Here is a 19329-nt window from a genome sequence, read left to right as displayed (position 1 = left end):
CTAACTTGTACAAAGGGCAAACAAATGTAAATACTACGGGCCTGATTCATTAAGGAACTTAATTTAAGAAACTTCTTATTTCAGTCTCCTGGACAAAACCATGTTACAATGCAAGGGGTGCAAATTAGCATTCTGTTTTGCACATAAGTTAAATACTGACTGTTTTATCATGTAGCACACACATATCAACTTTAAGGGGCGTATTCAATTGTTCGCGGGATTGCCGAAAATCCCGTGGTCCGCGCAGGATTACCGTTATAACGGTAATCCTGCGTGGAAAAAACGTTAATGCGGTAATTTACTCGCTGGATTTCAGCTCGCAGCTCAGGGAGCTGCGAGCTGAAATCCAGCGAGAGATTACCGTATTAACGGTATTCGTTTTTCTGCGTTCGAACCCGCGGACAATTGAATAGCCAGCATGCCTTTTTTCACCTCGAAAAACTTACTGTAATTCACTTAAATCTGGGAATATATGTGGCAGAATCTCAGACGAAATGGGGCAGTTGGCCTGATATCGTACAGTGTGTTGCCCCAAAATGACCACAAGATAATGATCCTGTTGAAATCAAATGGATCATTAATATTTCAACTGCATTAACAAGCTACAGTTAAGTTCAAAGCGAACCAGTTACTCAGCCCAAGAGCAAAGAGAACAGATCTCATCTGATTTATCCATGTGTGGAGTCAAACTGAACAAGTTATTTGGCATGCAGTATTGGGCCATCTGTGGGTACCCTAAAGCTGGGTACACACCTATGTAATCATACTTCAGATGCAGTGTCTAATAATTTCACTGACTGAAAGTTCAGATGAGCACGCCGTTTCATGCGTACACATCTACACAATTTATCCTCAGATCAGTGATATTCCGCTCTCATAACCATCTGCTGAAAAGATTGTGACTTTGCACATTCTTCAGATATCTGTCTACACCGCTGGTCGTGAGTGCATAATACTTCCACATTTGCCTTTCATCATTCCATCATTGATTGTGATTTTTAGGAAGTTTAGAAAACCAAGTCAACAGATGCAATGTGTTTTGGTAAAAACATGATCGTAGGAGCATACACACTTGTAATATCTGAACAAACAATTGTGAATTGCGTTATCTGCACAATAATTGTGTAGGTGTGTACCCAGCTTTAGTCTCTGTGGCTTTACAATAGTGTGATAATTGAATGTATGTGGATAGCTACATAAATAATTTTATTGTAACATTTCCCCTGATGCAACTGAAATATGGGCATAAATACCTAAAATAATACATATGATCTGAGTACTCTGATGCCAGTGTTTATGTTATATTCATCTTTTGAAAATATGCATCTGCATTATAGATTCATCCTGAAGTAATACCACAGTGATTCTGTATCAGCCGCACATAGATACAATAATACCACAGTGATTCTGTATCAGCCACACATAGATACAATAATACCACAGTGATTCTGTATCAGCCACACATAGATACAATAATACCACAGTGATGCTGTATCAGCCGCACATAGATACAATAATACCACAGTGATTCTGTATCAGCCGAACATAAATACAATAATACCACAATGATTCTGTATCAGCCGCACATAGATACATATGACATTTCTATAGTCGTTTGAATCATTGTTCAAAGCATTAGTGCCTATAAATATGCATTTTAATCAAGCACACTAAATTAAAATACAAGCAAGTAGAAATACAAGTATATACAAAACCATTGTTCAATGATAATTTAAAAATGCAGTGTATAAATAAAATATATAATTTGTATACAAAAGTATTACATATATCAGGATCCTTGCAAAGCATTTTGTCTTATGTGATAGCTTTAAAACAACATTAACTGAATAATAGATTCTCAAATAATTATGTAATTGTACAAATTGATGACACAGTACTGACCCTTGTTAAGAAATGTGAAGTTACAGGTAAACTTCTCACTAGTAAATAGCTGAATTGCAAGTAAAACATTCTGCCTTTGTTGAGGAAGTTTGTTCTGGCTCTATGAGTGATCTGTGTCCCACATCACTCAAGATGAATGATGTAACACAAGTGGGATGGGCTTGTTTATTGAGTTCATAAAGACCAATCAAAATAGGGTAATAGATGGGTCTGTCTTTTAGCATAGCACATCTGAAATAATTATTACTTAAGTCTACTATTATTACATTTCATCATGATAAAATCTTTGTGTCACATTCTTCTTCCTGGGCAGGAGGATGTGAAAAGCATCTAAAATCCATTTTCTAAGCAGTATATGACTGTATTTGATTATTCTTCAGCAGCTTTGAAATACAACAGTGTTGTTTAGTTCACTCTTTATGCAGAAGAGGTTATGCATCTGAAAAGAAAATGTAAATATAGGATCACAAATTTTGTCTAAAATAAGTGCGTTATTGAAAATAATTAAAAGCAATTATTTATACTGCAGTCAATATTGGATTAATGTTAGCAATCTATACCTTTTATTTCTAAAATGAACTTGCTCCCCCAACCAAAGGAAAAAAAAGATTGGAATTAATTTGTTTTTTTTCAGACGTTGGCAAATCCAGTCAGCATGTGAGTTGAGTCATCAGCAAACTACACAGCATGCAAAAATTGGACACTTGTTATACAAAGTTCAAATCCAAATCACTAACCTTACAGTCCCACCCCAGGGGTGAGGAAGGTTTTCTCTGCAGAGGATCCATCTTGACTTCTGGAGAATTCTTGGACTTTAATTTGGTAGGATGTAGATGGTTTGAGGTTCTCAATAAGTGTAAAAGTTTGAGTCTAGAACACACATGGCCAGGGACCAGGTAATTAGTATGTTATGTGTAGAGGTGGTAAAGCATTTTTAAATACAAAACTGGTACAAGGATGGCATAACAGAATGGCTTAAACTGACAGCCTGTATTTTAGTTGCAGAACATAATGCAACATCAGTGCAACGTGTCTGGACCGGTCATGCCTCGGTACCTCAAAATGTTGCCCTTACTTTACATTACTTTATGAAAATGAAATGTCAGTATTTAAGAGATAATAATTTCATTAATAATTAGATGTTAGTACTAAACTGACTATGACACAGATCACAGAGAGATACATTTGCATATTTAAAAAGAGCCTATCACATTGTGTTCTCTCTATGAATTTGTCAGTGGCGATCAATGTAAATTAGTAGGTAAATATCAGAGCTTATCAGAACTGAAGATGTTTGAGATAAAGTTATAGTCATAGGTAACTGTTTTCAAGGTTTTTTTTAACCTTTACTATAGTACTTCTCAGAACTGATAACTGTTCTAATAGAATCCATTTACCCCACTTACCTCCTTTACATCTAAGTACATTTACAGGTTTTGTTATTTATTGGTAACAGTCTAATTGATCCGTATGCTATTTGCTAGTTGTCATGTACACAATGTTATCATGGTTAATACTGACACCGAAGAGGGCTTCAAGAGCTGTAGGACCAATGGACATCCATAGTAGTCTCTGTGTTATGGACTGCAGGTCTGTGTGTGAATGTCACACCTGATTGGCTAGAAACTGGCAACCATCCAATCCGGTGCTGTATTCACTACAAACATTTCTCTGCAGCAGGTTTAAATTATCCTTTTGCCACTGACGTTTTCTCCTAAAGCAGCAATAGGAAAGCTGGAGTACAGGGTAATTGGAGACGTCTCAGGTAGGGGCCTGCATCAAATAAATATTCGGGAACCCCTTGGCTACTTTGGCTTTTCTGACCCTGTGCTGAGCCTATTTTGACACTGTTTGGGCTGGCCACATGCCAACACTCCAATATCAGTAATTTGCCTATGCAGTACCCACACAAATGATACCTTATTTTTTCAGAAGACTGAATTTCCAGACAATACCATTGGTTTGCTTACACCTCCTGGAACAGCAAGACAATCTTTCCAAAGGACCATTTTTTTTTATTATTGAAATATAAAGTGATCTAAAAGCAAACATGTATATTTGTTTTCTAAATACAAAGAAATACTTTGTTGCCTACTTGCTTTGACAGCAAACCACCTTTCCAAAACCTCAAAAAGCATGACTCCACACATAGGTTTTCATCTTTAAAAAGAGGGGGACTCCCCAGCCATCCCTGGACTTCTTAAGGATTTCTGTAAAGTAAGGTTTATTTTCAGTGTACTCAGAAGATAGCCCCACACATGATGACTGGGGTGGAGGTAATATATTTGCTCACAAAAATTATATTACTTCCTAACATTTAGCTTCTCAAACTACAAGCACCTAATAGTAGAAAACGAAACAGGAGAATAATATCACCCTGGATGTCGATCCTCGGGACCACCCACGGTGCCCCATGATTATGATTGGATAAGTATAACAATCCAATAGGTTTCTCTCTGTGCTAACTTTAATAATCTGTCATTTCCTCTTCTGTCTGGACCAACAAATTCTGTACCTTTAAGTCTTAGATTTTCAGGATTTCCTTGAAGATATTTACTAAAATGTCGTGGGATACAGTGATTTTCTACCCTGTTTTTTACAGTTCTTAAATGCTCTAGTATCCTAGTCTTCAATGTTCTGTTAATTTTTCCGATATATTTTAAACCACAGTCACTCAATCATGTAAATAATGAAAATTACAATTCATAAGTGTACCAATAACATATCTTATATCTTTTTGGTTTTGTTTTATTAGCAGAATCGTATAGGTTTTCGTGATACATGTGGCAATGTTTACAAACCATACAGGAGCCATAAAGGGAAAAAAAACTTTACTAATTTAAAGGAAAAAAAACCTTCCCTCCTAGTTTGCTAGAACCAGAAAGTAATAATGAGAAGGCTTGTCGAAAAATAATAGTGAAAAATGGTAAAATAAAATCACAGGATCCCACAACATTTTAGTTAAACATCGTCATGAAAGTTAATTCACCATTGACTCATGTATAACACAAGCTGAGTACACTGGTTTATTGTTTGCTCGAGGATATCACAATAGCAAGAAGACAGTGATTACTATGGATTTTCTACACCAGAACAATTCACAAGGATATTTATGATTCAGAATTTGATTGATTATCTCACCAAAAAAGTGAGTGGTTTTGCACAAATCTGTAAATCACCAGTGACAGGTTTATACTATGTATCACTTCCTCTCCCAGTCAGGCTCTCTACCTCTCTGCAAGACTTCCAAGTGGGATTTAAAATCCTATTTCTTCATTAAAACTCATCAGCTCTCTTCCTAACCTGCTATCTTTTTTGCTGTGTCACCCTCTCTGTGTCTACCGATTATCTGCCCCTCCACTTTAGAGTGTAAGCTCTTACGAGCAGGGCCCTCTTCCCTCATGTTCTCCTTATTGCACACCAGTGTCTTCCCTCCTGTCCTCAAACAGGGACTCTGATCCTATTTGCTGCGCCCATAATCCTGTGTACACGTTCAGCTTGTGCTGATTTACTCCCTTTACTTTCCCCCACACCTCATGTTTTAGTGAGAGCCTATCCCCACTCACCTAGCTCATCAGTGCTGCTGGTTATTCAAGTTCCTTACAGTGTATTGTTCTGTCTTTATTGCAGTCTACTACCCATATTGTACTATTTTGCCTTTTTCCTATTGTGCCATGTATTGTTTTACTGTATGCTCTCTGGTGCTGCAGACCTATAGAGGCACCTTATAAAAAAATATATATAATACACATTATGATGTCCCTGTCGGAACTTCTCTTTGATCCACTGCAGGACTTTGGAATCTCCATCCTTATATTTAAGTAAGAAAGTTTTCACAATCCTGTGTCTATATTTGTACAGACCGTGTGCATTCAATGCTAGGCCAGTTTTTACTCTCAGTCCAACCATGCTAGGGAATATTACAGACACATAATTTACTGATACTGTTGGTGAACTTATGGAATGGTGTCGATAAGAATCTTCTATTTTCAACATAATCCTTTCTGCTTTGAGTGGTAATATTCTTATTAGGCCACAAGGCCATAATCAGATATTGCGCAGTAAATGAACACTGTAATTTTATAACCATGCTATACTTACAGCTGGAAGGGTCCGTGTATTGTAAACTGTCGCAATTTCTGATATCTCAGCCCAACTGAACAGAAAGCCTCTAATGTTGTGTGATTGGTCGCCTTGTAAAACTTGCCAGTGAAATTCTCCTTCAATTCTCCCATTTACACTGCGAAAGGCTGCAGTTAATTTATCCAGTGTTTGCAACACGTTTTTGGACAGACGGTGGCGCCCTAGAGTTGTAGATACAAAGCATGTTTCATATTTGAACAAAAAAGAACTTGCTGCAACATTGCATCTAAGTGTGTATGTATGTATATCTACATATCTATATCTCTATATCTATCTATCTATATATATATATATATATATATATATATATATATATATATATATGTATATATCTATATATATATCTATATATATATATATATATATATATGTACATATATCACTTATTTTCCTTTTTTGCTGTGATCTAAGCTACAATGATGTAAAAAACCTTTTGCATCAAATAACTCTGCTCATGTTAATGCAATAAGAAAAATGAAAACTGCAAGTGGAAAAATTGGAACAAAGCACTGTGTACCCAATATCCTACCATACAGACCATGTCCTTTTCACCTCATGAAAGTGTGTTGTGCGCCAGACTATTCATACATTTTTTAAAAGGACCTGTCTGAAAGTGGACATGACATACAGATGATGTACGCTTTCAAGACTTCTAAAGTCAGTTGTTGACCTTAATATTTGTAAAATAATGTTTAAACAAAGGAACTATTAATTTTTGTTTTGGGAAAAACTCATGAAATAAAAAAAAAGCCTGCCCACTTGTTTTACCTCCCCTCAGGCAAGTTGGGGGACCGTGGTGACATGATTTTGCATCATCATGGTCCAGTCCAGTCTCCCACTGCACAATGTCATGATATGTGTCATTGTGCAGCAGGGCGGGCCATGATGACATGATTTACAGCAAGAAGCATCAAGGCACCTGCTCCTCCCCTTCACCAAGGACGTGGGCAGGATGTGGGAGTGTGGTTCTCTCTCCCAGAACGTTTTGGAGACTCATGAATTTCAGAAAGTTCTAGATTCCATGAGTCTCCCCGACGTTCCGGGAGAGTAGTCAAGTATGTAAAAAAGCTATATAATCTATGCAGCCAGCTCAGCCATTGAAAACCTGACACATGAAATATATTTGTTCCATGGTAGCTCCAGAGTTATATCAGGCATATGTAAGTGCACGTTTGTAATAAATAGCAATGGCTACATCACTGGTGTATAATAAGTTATTATCAATCGCCCCTTTGTTATTGATCCGCAAGAGACTAGAAAGTAAGCTCTCAGGGCAGAGTCCTATCTTCTCTGTCCCATGTCTGTCTGCCTCATATGTCCCTGACGTTATGTTTTAAGCTGATATTTTTTGTGTGCTTTTTGGCTGTTTACTCACACGCTTGGATTTAGTACCAGTATTTGTGCTAGCTGTAATTGTTAATAGTTGTTATGCTAAATGTATTATGCTATTATGTTTACTGTATTCATGTCTGTCATATCTGTATGATGATTTTCCGTATATGACTTGTAATGTGGATTTGCTAGCTCAAAATCTGCACACAGTCCTAATAGCCTGTTATAATTTGCTTCCCAATGTCTGTCTGTACCATGCAGGGGTATGACACCCATTCCCTTCCACACCCTGAGGCTGCCTGTTGCCCACCAATGAACTACATATTACTTTATGGCGCTTACTACAATTTTTGGGGAACATAGTTTTGTATAGTTCTCCTAAGTAAACATACAAATAATATATTAGACATTACCAACTACCTGCATTTCTTATTTATTCCTATTTATTAACCATAACCAAACAAAAACGTACATTAAACAAAAATGTATCTGCAGTACTGGCTCCTGTTTCTAATGAATCAATATGTTTCTGACAGTTTAGTTTACTGTAACCAGTTTTTAGAAATGTCCTTTGTTTGAAGGTCACTCACCTCGTCTCAAACAACGTCCATGTTTCAGGCTTTTAACTTTCATGTTGTTGCACTTGGGTGTTTTTACAAATGTCACCTCTTCAACCAATGGTCCCTGAAGGGTGAATGGCCGTACTGTTACTTTATACTTGCATGCAAACTGGAGCCCAGTAATAATGAAGTTTGATCCCTGCAATAAGAAAATCGGTAGTCCTCATTTAACACCAAGCCTCCATTCTGTGTTTACTCATCAAAGTATGTGTTTAACCCTATCATATGCAGAAATGGTTTGCACCTCAATGAGCAGCCTAATTTTCAAAATGGGTTATTTTTAAAAATAATATTTTTTTTGTTGTGCACATTTTATCTTTTTTTTACAGGAGAGATACAGCTTTTTTGGTCATTTTAATTCAATTATACATGGAATTTAAATGTATTTGCTGAAGTGGATGCATCTGTATTGCCCTTTTTAAGTGATCACTTACAATGTGATGGGAATATACAATAAAACAAGACAGTTTTATATACTGTGTATTTGCCTCCTTGTATTTGGATCTAACCATTTTCCCTTTGCTTCATCTCCAGGCATGTCTTGCCATTACTCCCTTTGTTAACTCCTGCAAACTAAGATAAATTGACTGCAGTATCTGTTTCTTTTCTATATACAGTACGTCTCAGGTATGTTTTGCCAGACAACAGGTGGCAGTGCCCAGACAACACTAAGAAACGCACATTCTATTTCACTTATTGCAGTTAACACCTTGCTAAAGGTTGACAATTAGGGCTAAAAGACCTCACCTGTATGCAGCCTTTATAAGGCCCCAGAGCTGGATTAAGGCTTTGGGGGGCCCGGGGCACTTAAGACAGGGGGGCCCCTAAAATCTAAAATTAAGAGCATAGTGTCTTCATTGGGTATAAGGCTGTAAGCTTTGACACATCCTGCATTACGACACCTATAGCCCGCAGTAGGACATTTACAGCTCTCGCAGAGGGCTCGCCTAGCTTGTCTGCACAAGAAAAGTCATTACTTCCACAAACTAAAATACTTCACATTAAAACAATCATCAAAACCCCCACATTAAAATGGGCATTGACACCACACATTAAAAATACAACTATACCACACACTAAAACTAGCAATGATACAGCACACTAAAATTAACAAAAAAAAATAAACATTGATAACATAACACCAATTTTGACACACACACACATATATATATATATATATATATATATATATATATAGTACTACAATTTTATTCAATATTTATTCAAAATTGCTAATGGGTGTGTTGATGCACCTGCATTGTTGTGTACACCATTGAACGGACACCAAAAATTAGGATTGTCCCACTAGAATCACAACGTTTCACAGACTCTGCTGCTCTCTCCTACCTGTTCTTCTCACTTTCACCACCTGTGCTGCAGGTTTCTTTAGTTGCGGCTTGCCTGGATCCTGGAATGTTGGAGGACCTATTTGGAAAAAAATGGATACATTTAGAAAATTACAGCCAGCCCCGGTGTTAAATCTGTACCATCCACGAATAATAATTAGGCCTTCCTCCAGCCCCAACATTAAAATAATAGTATTCATATTTAATAAATAAACCTATTTCCCTCCCTACAAACAGGTCCAGCAATAAATGAATAGTATTTGCATTTCAGAAATATACGTATTTCCCGAACCTGTCACTGCCATTAAATAATTCATAGGCACATTTAATAGAGACCTCATTCTCCCCAAACTCACCCCCAAACCACCCCATCTTAAATTAATAGTCCCCACTATTGTGCCTCTCTCCCGCACTTTTTCCTCATACTGTGCCTGTCTCCCCATTTTTCCTCAATCTGTGCCTCTCTCCCCTTTTTTCTCATGCTGTGCCTCTCTCCCCTTTTTCCTTACTGTGCCTCTCCCCCCTTTTTCCTTTCTGTGCCTCTCTCCCCTTTTTCCTTACTGTGCCTCTCTCCTCCCCTTATTCCTTACTGTGCCTCTCTCCTCCCCTTATTCCTTACTGTGCCTCTCTCCTCCCCTTATTCCTTACTGTGCCTCTCTCCTCCCCTTATTCCTTACTGTGCCTTTCTCCAATTATTCCTTACTGTGCCTCTCTCCCCTTATTCCTTACTGTGCCTCTCTCCCCTTATTCCTTACTGTGCCTCTCTCACCTTATTCCTTACTCTGCCTCTCTCCTCCCCTTATTCCTTACTGTGCCTCTCTCCCCTTATTCCTTACTGTGCCTCTTTCCCCTTATTCCTTACTGTGCCTCTCTCCTCCCCTTATTCCTTACTGTGCCTCTCTCCCCTTATTCCTTACTGTGCCTCTCTCCTCCCCTTATTCCTTACTGTGCCTCTCTGCTCCCCTTATTCCTTACTGTGCCTCTCTCCCCTTATTCCTTACTGTGCCTCTCTCCCCTTATTCCTTACTCTGCCTTTCTCATCTCCTTTTTCCTCATAGTTTGCCTTTCTGCTTAATTCCCTTTTTTCACTTACCTTTCTATTAGCTTTTCTTCTCTTCTCCTCTCTTCTGTCTTCTGTCTTCTTGCTTCCTCTCCGCGCTGCTCCTCACTGAATGACAGGCGTGACTTGATGATGTCACGCCTGTCATTCAGCATTAACAGCAGAGAGGAAGGAGGAGGGACGCCTGCGCAGCCGCGATCAGGTGAGTAAATCTCTAGGTTCTTTTTTTGCTCCCCCACCAACAAAGAGGAATAGCCCAGAACCGCCAGCAAACCCCCCCCCCAACCCCCCCCCCCCCCCACCGCCGCGAAAGTAACAAAAAAATTATGGGCAGAGCTGTCAGACAGCAACTGACAGCAGGAGCAAGCTAGGTCATAGGGGCGACGGGGGGGGGGGGGGAAGCCGCGGAGAGAGGGGGGCCCGGAGCGGTTGCTGTCAGTTAGAAACTGACAGCAGGAAAGTTCATGCAGCGGCGGGGGGCCCTTGGAGAGAGGGGGGCCTGGGGTACGTGCCCCCTGTGCCTCCCCCTTAATCCGGCTATGTAAGGCCCTCACTGTTACAATGCAAATTTGGAATTTCATTTCTCTGATGGTACTCCGTAGAGTCTTCTTTTGTTTGCCTGTTTATCGACTTTGGCTTCATCCCTCATAATTCTACATTCTCTAACCCATCGACTTTATCTTCTTCTTTCAAAATTCTTCCTTCTCCAATCCATCAACTTCAACTTTTTCCCTCACAACCTGTTCTCTCAGGATTAAGTGGCTAGGCAGGTTGTAGTGTGTCAGTAGTTGAGGGGGAGTGCTGGCAGGCCCGGCGCTCCCATTAGGCAAGGTTTGGCACTTGCCTAGGGCGCCGGGCTCTGGAGGGCGCCTGGAGGACGCCACAGAATACTAAAAGACTTTAAAACTGTGCGGCGACCGCTGACCATACCTGTCACGGCCGCCGCAAAGCTCAGATGCACGGGGAGGGGGGAAGAGGCTATTTTGTCACCACCGCCGCCTCTCTGCTCCGTCTCCTCCCCTCCACTTACTAGTGTCAGTGAGTGGAGGGGAGGAGACGGAGCAGAGAGGCGGCGGTGGTGAGACAAGGTAAGGGGAGGAGGGCGGCGATTTTTGCGGGGGGGGGGGGGGGGGGGGGGTGGGGCGCCGCTTTTTTAAAAATGCCTAGGGCGCCGTGGACCCTAGCACCGGCCCTGAGTGCTGGTGCTATATTGCCATTTGGAGGCTTCTGGGGTACCTCTTGGTAAGTTAGCTCTTAATTTAAAAACACATATATGTATGACCCAAATATTCGGTACTCACTGTTTAGAGTTAGGACCACCCTATTAGCAAAAGATCTGTGGAGTGCCGGGTGGTTTAACATACACTTGCAAATGTGTGCAACTGAGACTTTTGCATTTTTATGTACAAGTAGAAATGACAGCTCCTTTGCTGGCTATAGCAGTGTGCTGGGGGATTTTTCTCTCTGTTTGTTCCTTTCAGGTTAATCCTACCCTTTCAAGAACCTGATATGAGCCTATAAATTGACTGAGCAACTTCCATTTTTGTATTGTTTTTTTGAGAGGCATGCTGGTGTCAGTAGCTGAGGGGGAGTTGCTGGCGCTGTATTTCCATTTGGAGGCTTCTGGGGTACCTCTTGGTAAGTTAGCTCTCAATTTAAAAACACATATATGTATGGCCCAAATATATGGGACTCTCACTGTTTAGAGTTAGGACCACCCTATTGGCAAAAGTGCCGTGAAGTGGCGGGTGGCTTAACATACATTTGCAAATGTGTGCAACTGAAACTTTTGCATTTTTATGTACAATTAGAAATGGCAGCTTCTTTGCTGGCTATAGCAGTTTGCTGGGCAATTTTACTCTGTGTTTGTTCTTTTCAGGATAACCCCAGACCTTTCAAACACCTGCTATGAGCCTATAAATTGATTTGCAATTTCCATTTCTGTATAGGCTGTAGTGTGTCTCTGATAGCTAACTCAGTCAAGTGCTTCTCTCCTGAGAGCAATCAGCATGTGCCAGTTAACGCTTGCAATCCAAGATCATCAATATCTTTCTATGTTCCATGAATGTCCTGCCATTATTCCCTCAATACACTTGCAATCCAAGATTATCTAAGTGCAATATCCACAAGGCAGTTAAGCAAGAACTGAACAACACCTGAGGACCACAAGAAACAATCTACATCAGCTTCATCCAGAAATGCTGGACTTCACTAATATAAAGGCTGCATTCGCTAGGTATTCAGAAGACCCTTTATCCATATTGCTCCGTCCACTTCCCTCTAATCAGCACACGCTTTCCTGCCTTCATTCCGTAACTGCAATACCCTCAACCTGTTGGCACAAAATAAGACTTTTTAAATCTTACAATCATCCTCTCTACCTCTCAATCCTGCTTTTATCAGCCTGTGTTATATAACAAAGGTCACCCTCCACAACTCCCATAAACTTCATTCTGGTGCTGCTCATAATAGTAATTCTTCAAACATATTACTTGTTTCTTGTCACTGTTAAGATCCTTTACATGTGCCTTAACAAAGGCGTTTTGTGTTTGTAACAAATCAACCTCCATCTCAATTAACCGCAACCTTCTGGCAATAACAAAAACATGGCTCACACAATCAGACACTGCTCAGACACTTCTCCAAATCTTCCACCATCCGCGTTGGTTACTGAATGACTGCCATTCTTTTTTGGATGTCCTCTTACCACCTAAAAGTTAATCTTTCAAAAACTTATTTTTATAGGTTCCTAAAGTCTTGTCTTTAACTCTATAATCAAGGAATTTAGCAGTGACCGGTCTGGGTCTTGGCCTGTCACCCTCTTTTTCCTGACCAATTCTATGTACCCTCTCGATTGGAGTTTTTTCCATTGTTTGATCAAGAAGAGGGGAAGCCCAGGTCTGCTGGTTTGCGAGTTTGTCTTACCCATAGCAGACAAGTTAGATTAGGTATAAATAGAGAGTAAGAATAGAAGACCCCTGATTAGAGCTGTGTGCATCGGTTGTTACAATGAGAAATAATTATATCATCCCCCAAGGGGTAAATTTTAATTACACTACATAGAAATGAAGCAGCTGCACATAACATGACTGTAGAAAATTAATATAGGCAGTAATTACAAAGAATAATTGAGTAGCAAGGGCTCTGCTGTTTGACCAGAAGATAGACAAATTGTGACAGCAGCAAGCCAGGAGATAAATTATTGTCCTGTCAACCACAAATGGAGAAATCGATCAGAGTATAGCTAGAAAGAGTACAAATTGTCCAAATTTCTCTTGGAGCTTGTAAAATCCACAAGATGGCGATGATGTCTCGGGGGAACACTTATCAGAGTACACTTATAGAAACATTTCCAAAAAACAGTATCAGACGCCGTCCCTGCGCCTCCTCGCTATGCAGGGACGGACGTCTGCTTCCGGCTGTGCGCCCCGTTGCCAAGGGGGACGCTTCTTCCGCCGGGGGGGGCGCATGCGAGCCCGTCGCCATAGCAATGGGACGCGCTATTGGGCTTCCTGTCGGAGGTCAGCGCGTCTGACCGCCGAACCACTGCCCACCAATGAGGGATGGCCACTTCCTTTAAATATCCTGCTCTGACACCACTAGGGTGCCAGAGCAACTAGTTATCTAGCCTCCAGCTTTCCTAATATATATATATATTCATATAGTCTATCTGATTCCTGTTACCGACCCGGCTCTCTCTGACCTCGCTCTTGGATCACCCTTCTGTCCTGCATTGTATTCTCTGGTTTGACCTCGGCCTGTTGACTTTTCTACGCCTCCTGGTTCGGTACCTTATCTGCCCAGTTGGTTCCTGACTCTGCCTATACGACCACGAATACCTCCGCCATCTCGCAAGTAGCTACCTGGGAGGACCGCGACCTTCACGTCGTTCGCCGCGAAGACCAAACCTTCTTGCGGGGGTCCCTGGTGAATACCGGCGGCGTGTTAGACTCCGCGCCTCCTTGTGTAGTTGTGCCAATACTTGCAGGTGCTGATACCTCCCTCGTGACAGCTTGCTCTGGCCATGTCAACCGAAACACCTAACGAACCTTCTGCTCGGAGACCTTCTACTCCACCTGGCTCACAGAGTTGAAAAACAGGAGTCCGAGCAGGCGCAGTTGCTTCAATGTATTCAAGGAGTCGCAGCGCGCCTCGAGTACCTTCAGGCATCGGTGACATCAGCTCAGATCATTCCCGTGACGACCTCGGCTGCTGCAGCAACCTCATCCTCTCCTGCTGTGGCGTCCTCCGCTTCATTGAAACGTTCCCCGTCGGATAAGTTTGATGGAGAGCCCAAGAGATGCAGAGGATTTCTAAATCAGTGTCTTATCCACTTCGAGTGTAATCCAGCATCCTTTCCCTCGGAACGCATAAAAGTGTCCTTCATTATATCCTTATTGTCCGGACAAGCTCTAGCCTGGGCCTCCCCCCTGTGGGAACGGAATGACCCTATGTTGTCTAACGCCTCTACCTTTATTGAGGCCTTCCGAAAAGTGTTTGATGAGCCCGGTCGCATATCTTCGGCTGCCTCCAGTCTCTTAACCCTCCGCCAGGGATCTCTGACAGTCGGTCAGTACGCAATTCAGTACCGCACCTTGTCCTCCGAGCTCAGTTGGAACAATGAAGCTTTGGTGGCGACATTTTGGCAAGGACTGGTAGACCGAGTCAAAGATGAGTTAACCTCACGGGAACTTCCTACAGATCTAGATTCCCTGATCTCCCTATGCAATCGCATAGATCTACGCTTCCGAGAGCGTACCCAGGAACGTTCCGCCACCAGACGGACCTCTACTCGCCTTGCTCCCCTGTTCCAGAACCTGGTCCCTTTTGGAGGAACCAATGCAAATCGGCCGGTCCCGGCTTTCCCCTGTGGAACGTCAGCGATGCTTCAAGCAAAACCTTTGTTTATATTGCGGGGATCCTGGTCATATTATATCTTCTTGCACCAAAAGTCCGGGAAACGCCCCCTCCTAGTGGCAGGGAGGCCGACTTAGGAGTTGGGGTTACTACTCCCTACTCTGCTACTGGCACTCATTGCCTCATGCCCATCTCCTTAGATACTCCTGTCGGCCCCTTTGAGACCTTAGCCTTTGTGGATTCCGGCTCTGCCGGGAACTTCATCTCCGCCACACTGGCATTGCAACTCCAATTATCTACACTAAAATTGCCTCAACCATTATTTCTCACCGCGGTGGATGGGAATCGGATCTCTAACGGGTCGGTTTCCCATATCTGCTCTCCTATTCGGCTGACGGTAGGGGTGCTACATTCTGAAGTCATTGAGTTCCTGGTTCTTCCTCATTCTGTTAATACAGTCATTCTAGGATTACCTTGGCTCAAGCTTCACTCACCCCAATTTGATTGGAATCGTGCGATGGTTACATCTTGGGGCCCACAATGTTTCTGTCTTGACTGGCCTGAAACCTGGCCAGTCCTTTCTCCCTTGTCGCCTGACATCTCCTCAGATTGAATTACCATCTCCATACCTCTCCTACCAAGATGTGTTCTGCAAGGCCGCTGCAGAGACCCTACCTCCTCACTGCCCCTGGGATTGCACCATTGAACTACTACCAGATAAACCGCACCCTAAAGGCAGAATCTACCCATTATCTCTTCCCGAGAACTCTGCTATGGCTACTTATATATCTGAGAATCTACAGCGTGGATTTATAAGGAAGTCTACTTCTCCCGCGGGCGCAGGATTTTTCTTTGTTAAAAAAAAGGATAGCTCTTTACGGCCTTTACGGTATTGATTACCGGCGACTGAATGCCATCACCGTCAAAAACAGATACCCGTTGCCACTTATCTCTGAACTTTTTGATAGGATCGCTGGATCAAAGATCTTTACTAAACTGGACCTGTGTGGGGCATATAATCTCATTCGTATACGCTCAGGAGATGAGTGGAAGACCGCTTTCTGTACTAAAGAAGGTCACTTTGAGTATCTAATAATGCCCTTTGGATTGTGCAACGCTCCTGCTGTTTTTCAGTCTTTTATTAACGAGATTTTTCAAGACCTCCTCTACGTTTCGGTAGTAGCTTACCTAGACGACATCTTAATCTTCTCTTCAGACTTGGCCAACCATCGTGGTCATGTAAGAGAGGTCCTATCTCGCTTACGAGCCAATAAGTTTTACTGCAAGCTCGAGAAGTGTGTTTTTGAGATGCCACAGATTCCCTTCCTGGGCTACATTGTGTCGGGGGCCGGTCTGCAGATGGATCCTGTAAAGTTATCTGCGATCCTCAAGTGGCCTAGACCTATGAGACTGAAAGCTATTCAGAGATTTATTGGCTTCGCCAACTATTACCGGCAGTTCATACCACAATTCTCCTCCATCATCGCGCCCATTACCGCCCTGACCAGAAAATCCGCTAATCCTCCAGTTTGGTCTCTGGAGGCTGTCTCCGCCTTTGAAGTACTTAAGAAAGCCTTCTCTTCTGCTTCTGTGCTTGCTCAACCTGATCAGAACAAACCATTCCTAGTCGAAGTTGATGCTTCTTCAGTTGGTGTCGGGGCAGTTCTGTCGCAGGAATCTATTTCTGGGAAACTATTACCCTGCGGTTTCTTCTCTAGGAGGTTCTCCCCCTCTGAGTCTAACTACGGCATTGGAGATAAAGTTACTCGCAGTGAAGTCTGCGCTTGAGGAATGGCGTCATCTTCTGGAGGGTGCTCGCTACCCGGTTACTGTCTTTACCGATCACAAGAACCTCATCTACCTTCGGCATGCCCGGTGTCTAAATCCCCGTCAAGTCAGATGGTCCTCATTTTTTGCTCGGTTCAATCTTAAACTCACCTACCGTGCTGGTACTCTGAATTCCAAAGCTGATGCTCTTTCTCGTTCTTTTGACATCTCCGATACTCCACCAACTGTTGAACCTCCACCGGTCTTAGAACCTTCATGTATTGTGGCTATCACTCATACACCTCCTGTCAGTTGCTCCTTCCTGGAACCACACCTACGCCTGAAGGCGCTCCGTTGGGCACATGCCTCAAAGATCGCTGGTCATGACGGTACAAAGAAGACCCTCTCGCTGCTATCTCGGCATTATTGGTGGCCAACTGTCCGTACAGATGTTCGGGAGTTCGTAGCCTTGTGCACTACTTGTGTCCAGAATAAAGTACATAGTATCACGCGCCGGGTGCAGGCAGCGCACCCAACAGACTCACCTAGCTCCGGCGCTCCGCTTCCCGCTGGGCGTCGCCATCTTGGATCCGGGTCTGCGCGGTGACACTAATCTCCCTGCCTGCAGCTGATTGGTCCTTCTCCTTGGCGGCAACTTTAAAAGGCACCTCCCTATCTTCAGTGCCTGTTCTTTGAGTCACCTCCTGGTGATAGAAGTGGCTTCCTGTTACCTCCCAGCTATTTACATCCATTCTGGACTGCAGAGCTGACGCTCATCTCGGGACAACTACTCTACATTTGTCTTCAGAGCTGACGCTCAGTCTACTGAACTCTCCGCCACATAGTGGTCTGCAGAGCTGACGCTCACTCTATTGTACTCTCCGCCACATAGTGGTCTGCAGAGCTGATGCTCATCTCCGGACATCTCCTCTACATTTGTCTTCAGAGCTGACGCTCATTTTCCTGAACTTTACACCACATAGTGGTCTGCAGAGTTACACCGATCTGCATCTTCTTCATTACCATCACTTATTGTATTGACCGCCCTTCCTATGGTACTACTGCCTGTAGTCTTCCCAGGGACTTCCGTACAGTGCTCTAGTAGGGACCGCGACCTGCGAGGTAGACGCAGCTAAGCCCATACCGCTTTGCGGCGGTTCCTGGTGAACACCGTCTCCTCGTTAGACTCCGCGCCCTGTTGGAGTAGTGCCAAACTGTGCAAATCTCTTGGGTTCGCTACATCTGCCGAGTTTCCTCATAAGAACCGTGACACATAGGCAACTTCCCGCAGGACTGTTACAACCTCTTCCAATTCCTGATTATCCATGGTCTAGCATCTCGATGGACTTCATCACTGATTTGCCACCCAGCAGTGGTTTCAACACCATTTGGGTCACAGTGGACAGATTTTCCAAGATGGCCCATTTTGTTCCACTAAAAGGTCTTCCATCTGCATCCAAATTAGCACAAATCTTTATTAAAGAGATCTTTCGCCTCCACGGTTGTCCTCAGGAAATAATCTCTGACCGTGGCGTCCAGTTCATTTCTCGCTTCTGGAGAGCCTTTTGCAAAGATCTAGGTATTGGCCTTAAATTCTCCTCTGGGTATCACCCACAGACCAACGGCCAGACAGAGCGGGTAAATCAAGACTTAGAATTATTTCTACGCTGCTTTTCCTCACACAACCAGTCCAATTGGAGTCTTCTGCTGCCTTGGGCCGAATTTGCCCATAACAATCATAGTCATTCTTCTTCTGAATATTCCCCCTTCTTCACTGTGTATGGGACCCATCCTATTTGTCCCACGTTTTCTTCCCCACCTCCCACGGTTCCTGCCGCCCATGCTATGACTCAAGATATGGCTAAACTATGGGTTTCCATGAAGCAGAACCTTCTAAAATCCGGACGTCATTATAAGTCTTCCGCTGATCACCATAGAAGACTTGTGCCGGTCCTCCAGGTTGGGGACAAGGTTTGGTTGTCCACTCGGAATCTGAAACTACGTGTTCACTCCATGAAACTAGCACCCCGCTTTATTGGACCTTCCAACTCCCTCCTGCGCTGAAGATCCATAACACCTTCCATATCTCCCTCCTTAAACCTCTGGTACTCAACAATTTTTTTCATGCCACTTCTGTTCCTCAAGCCATTCCAACTACTATGGGCGATGAATATGAGGTTAGTCAAGTCTTTGCTGAACGCAAATTCTGAGGACGTTTTCAGTAGCTGGTACACTGGAGGGGCTTCGGACCGGAGGAGAGATCTTGGGTTTTTAAAGAAGACTTGCATGCCCCAAGACTGTT

At 42.7% G+C, this 19329-nt stretch overlaps 1 protein-coding gene across 1 annotated transcript in view; it reads right to left on the bottom strand.

The window, feature by feature from the left end:
* Positions 1–1721: 1721 nt before the first annotated feature.
* The window catches only part of LOC142143942 (anosmin-1-like), a 42491-nt gene continuing 24883 nt past the window's right edge, over positions 1722–19329 (bottom strand). The window contains 4 exon segments of the mRNA XM_075202232.1: positions 1722–2341; positions 2640–2772; positions 6004–6206; positions 7968–8136. Of these exon segments, the coding sequence (XP_075058333.1) occupies positions 2641–2772; positions 6004–6206; positions 7968–8136 (504 nt within the window). The 3' untranslated portion in view covers positions 1722–2341; position 2640.

This window comes from Mixophyes fleayi, chromosome 3 (genome assembly GCF_038048845.1).
Source record: "Mixophyes fleayi isolate aMixFle1 chromosome 3, aMixFle1.hap1, whole genome shotgun sequence".
NCBI classification, from domain to species: domain Eukaryota; kingdom Metazoa; phylum Chordata; class Amphibia; order Anura; family Limnodynastidae; genus Mixophyes; species Mixophyes fleayi.
This window is presented reverse-complemented; position numbering and strand designations above follow the sequence as displayed.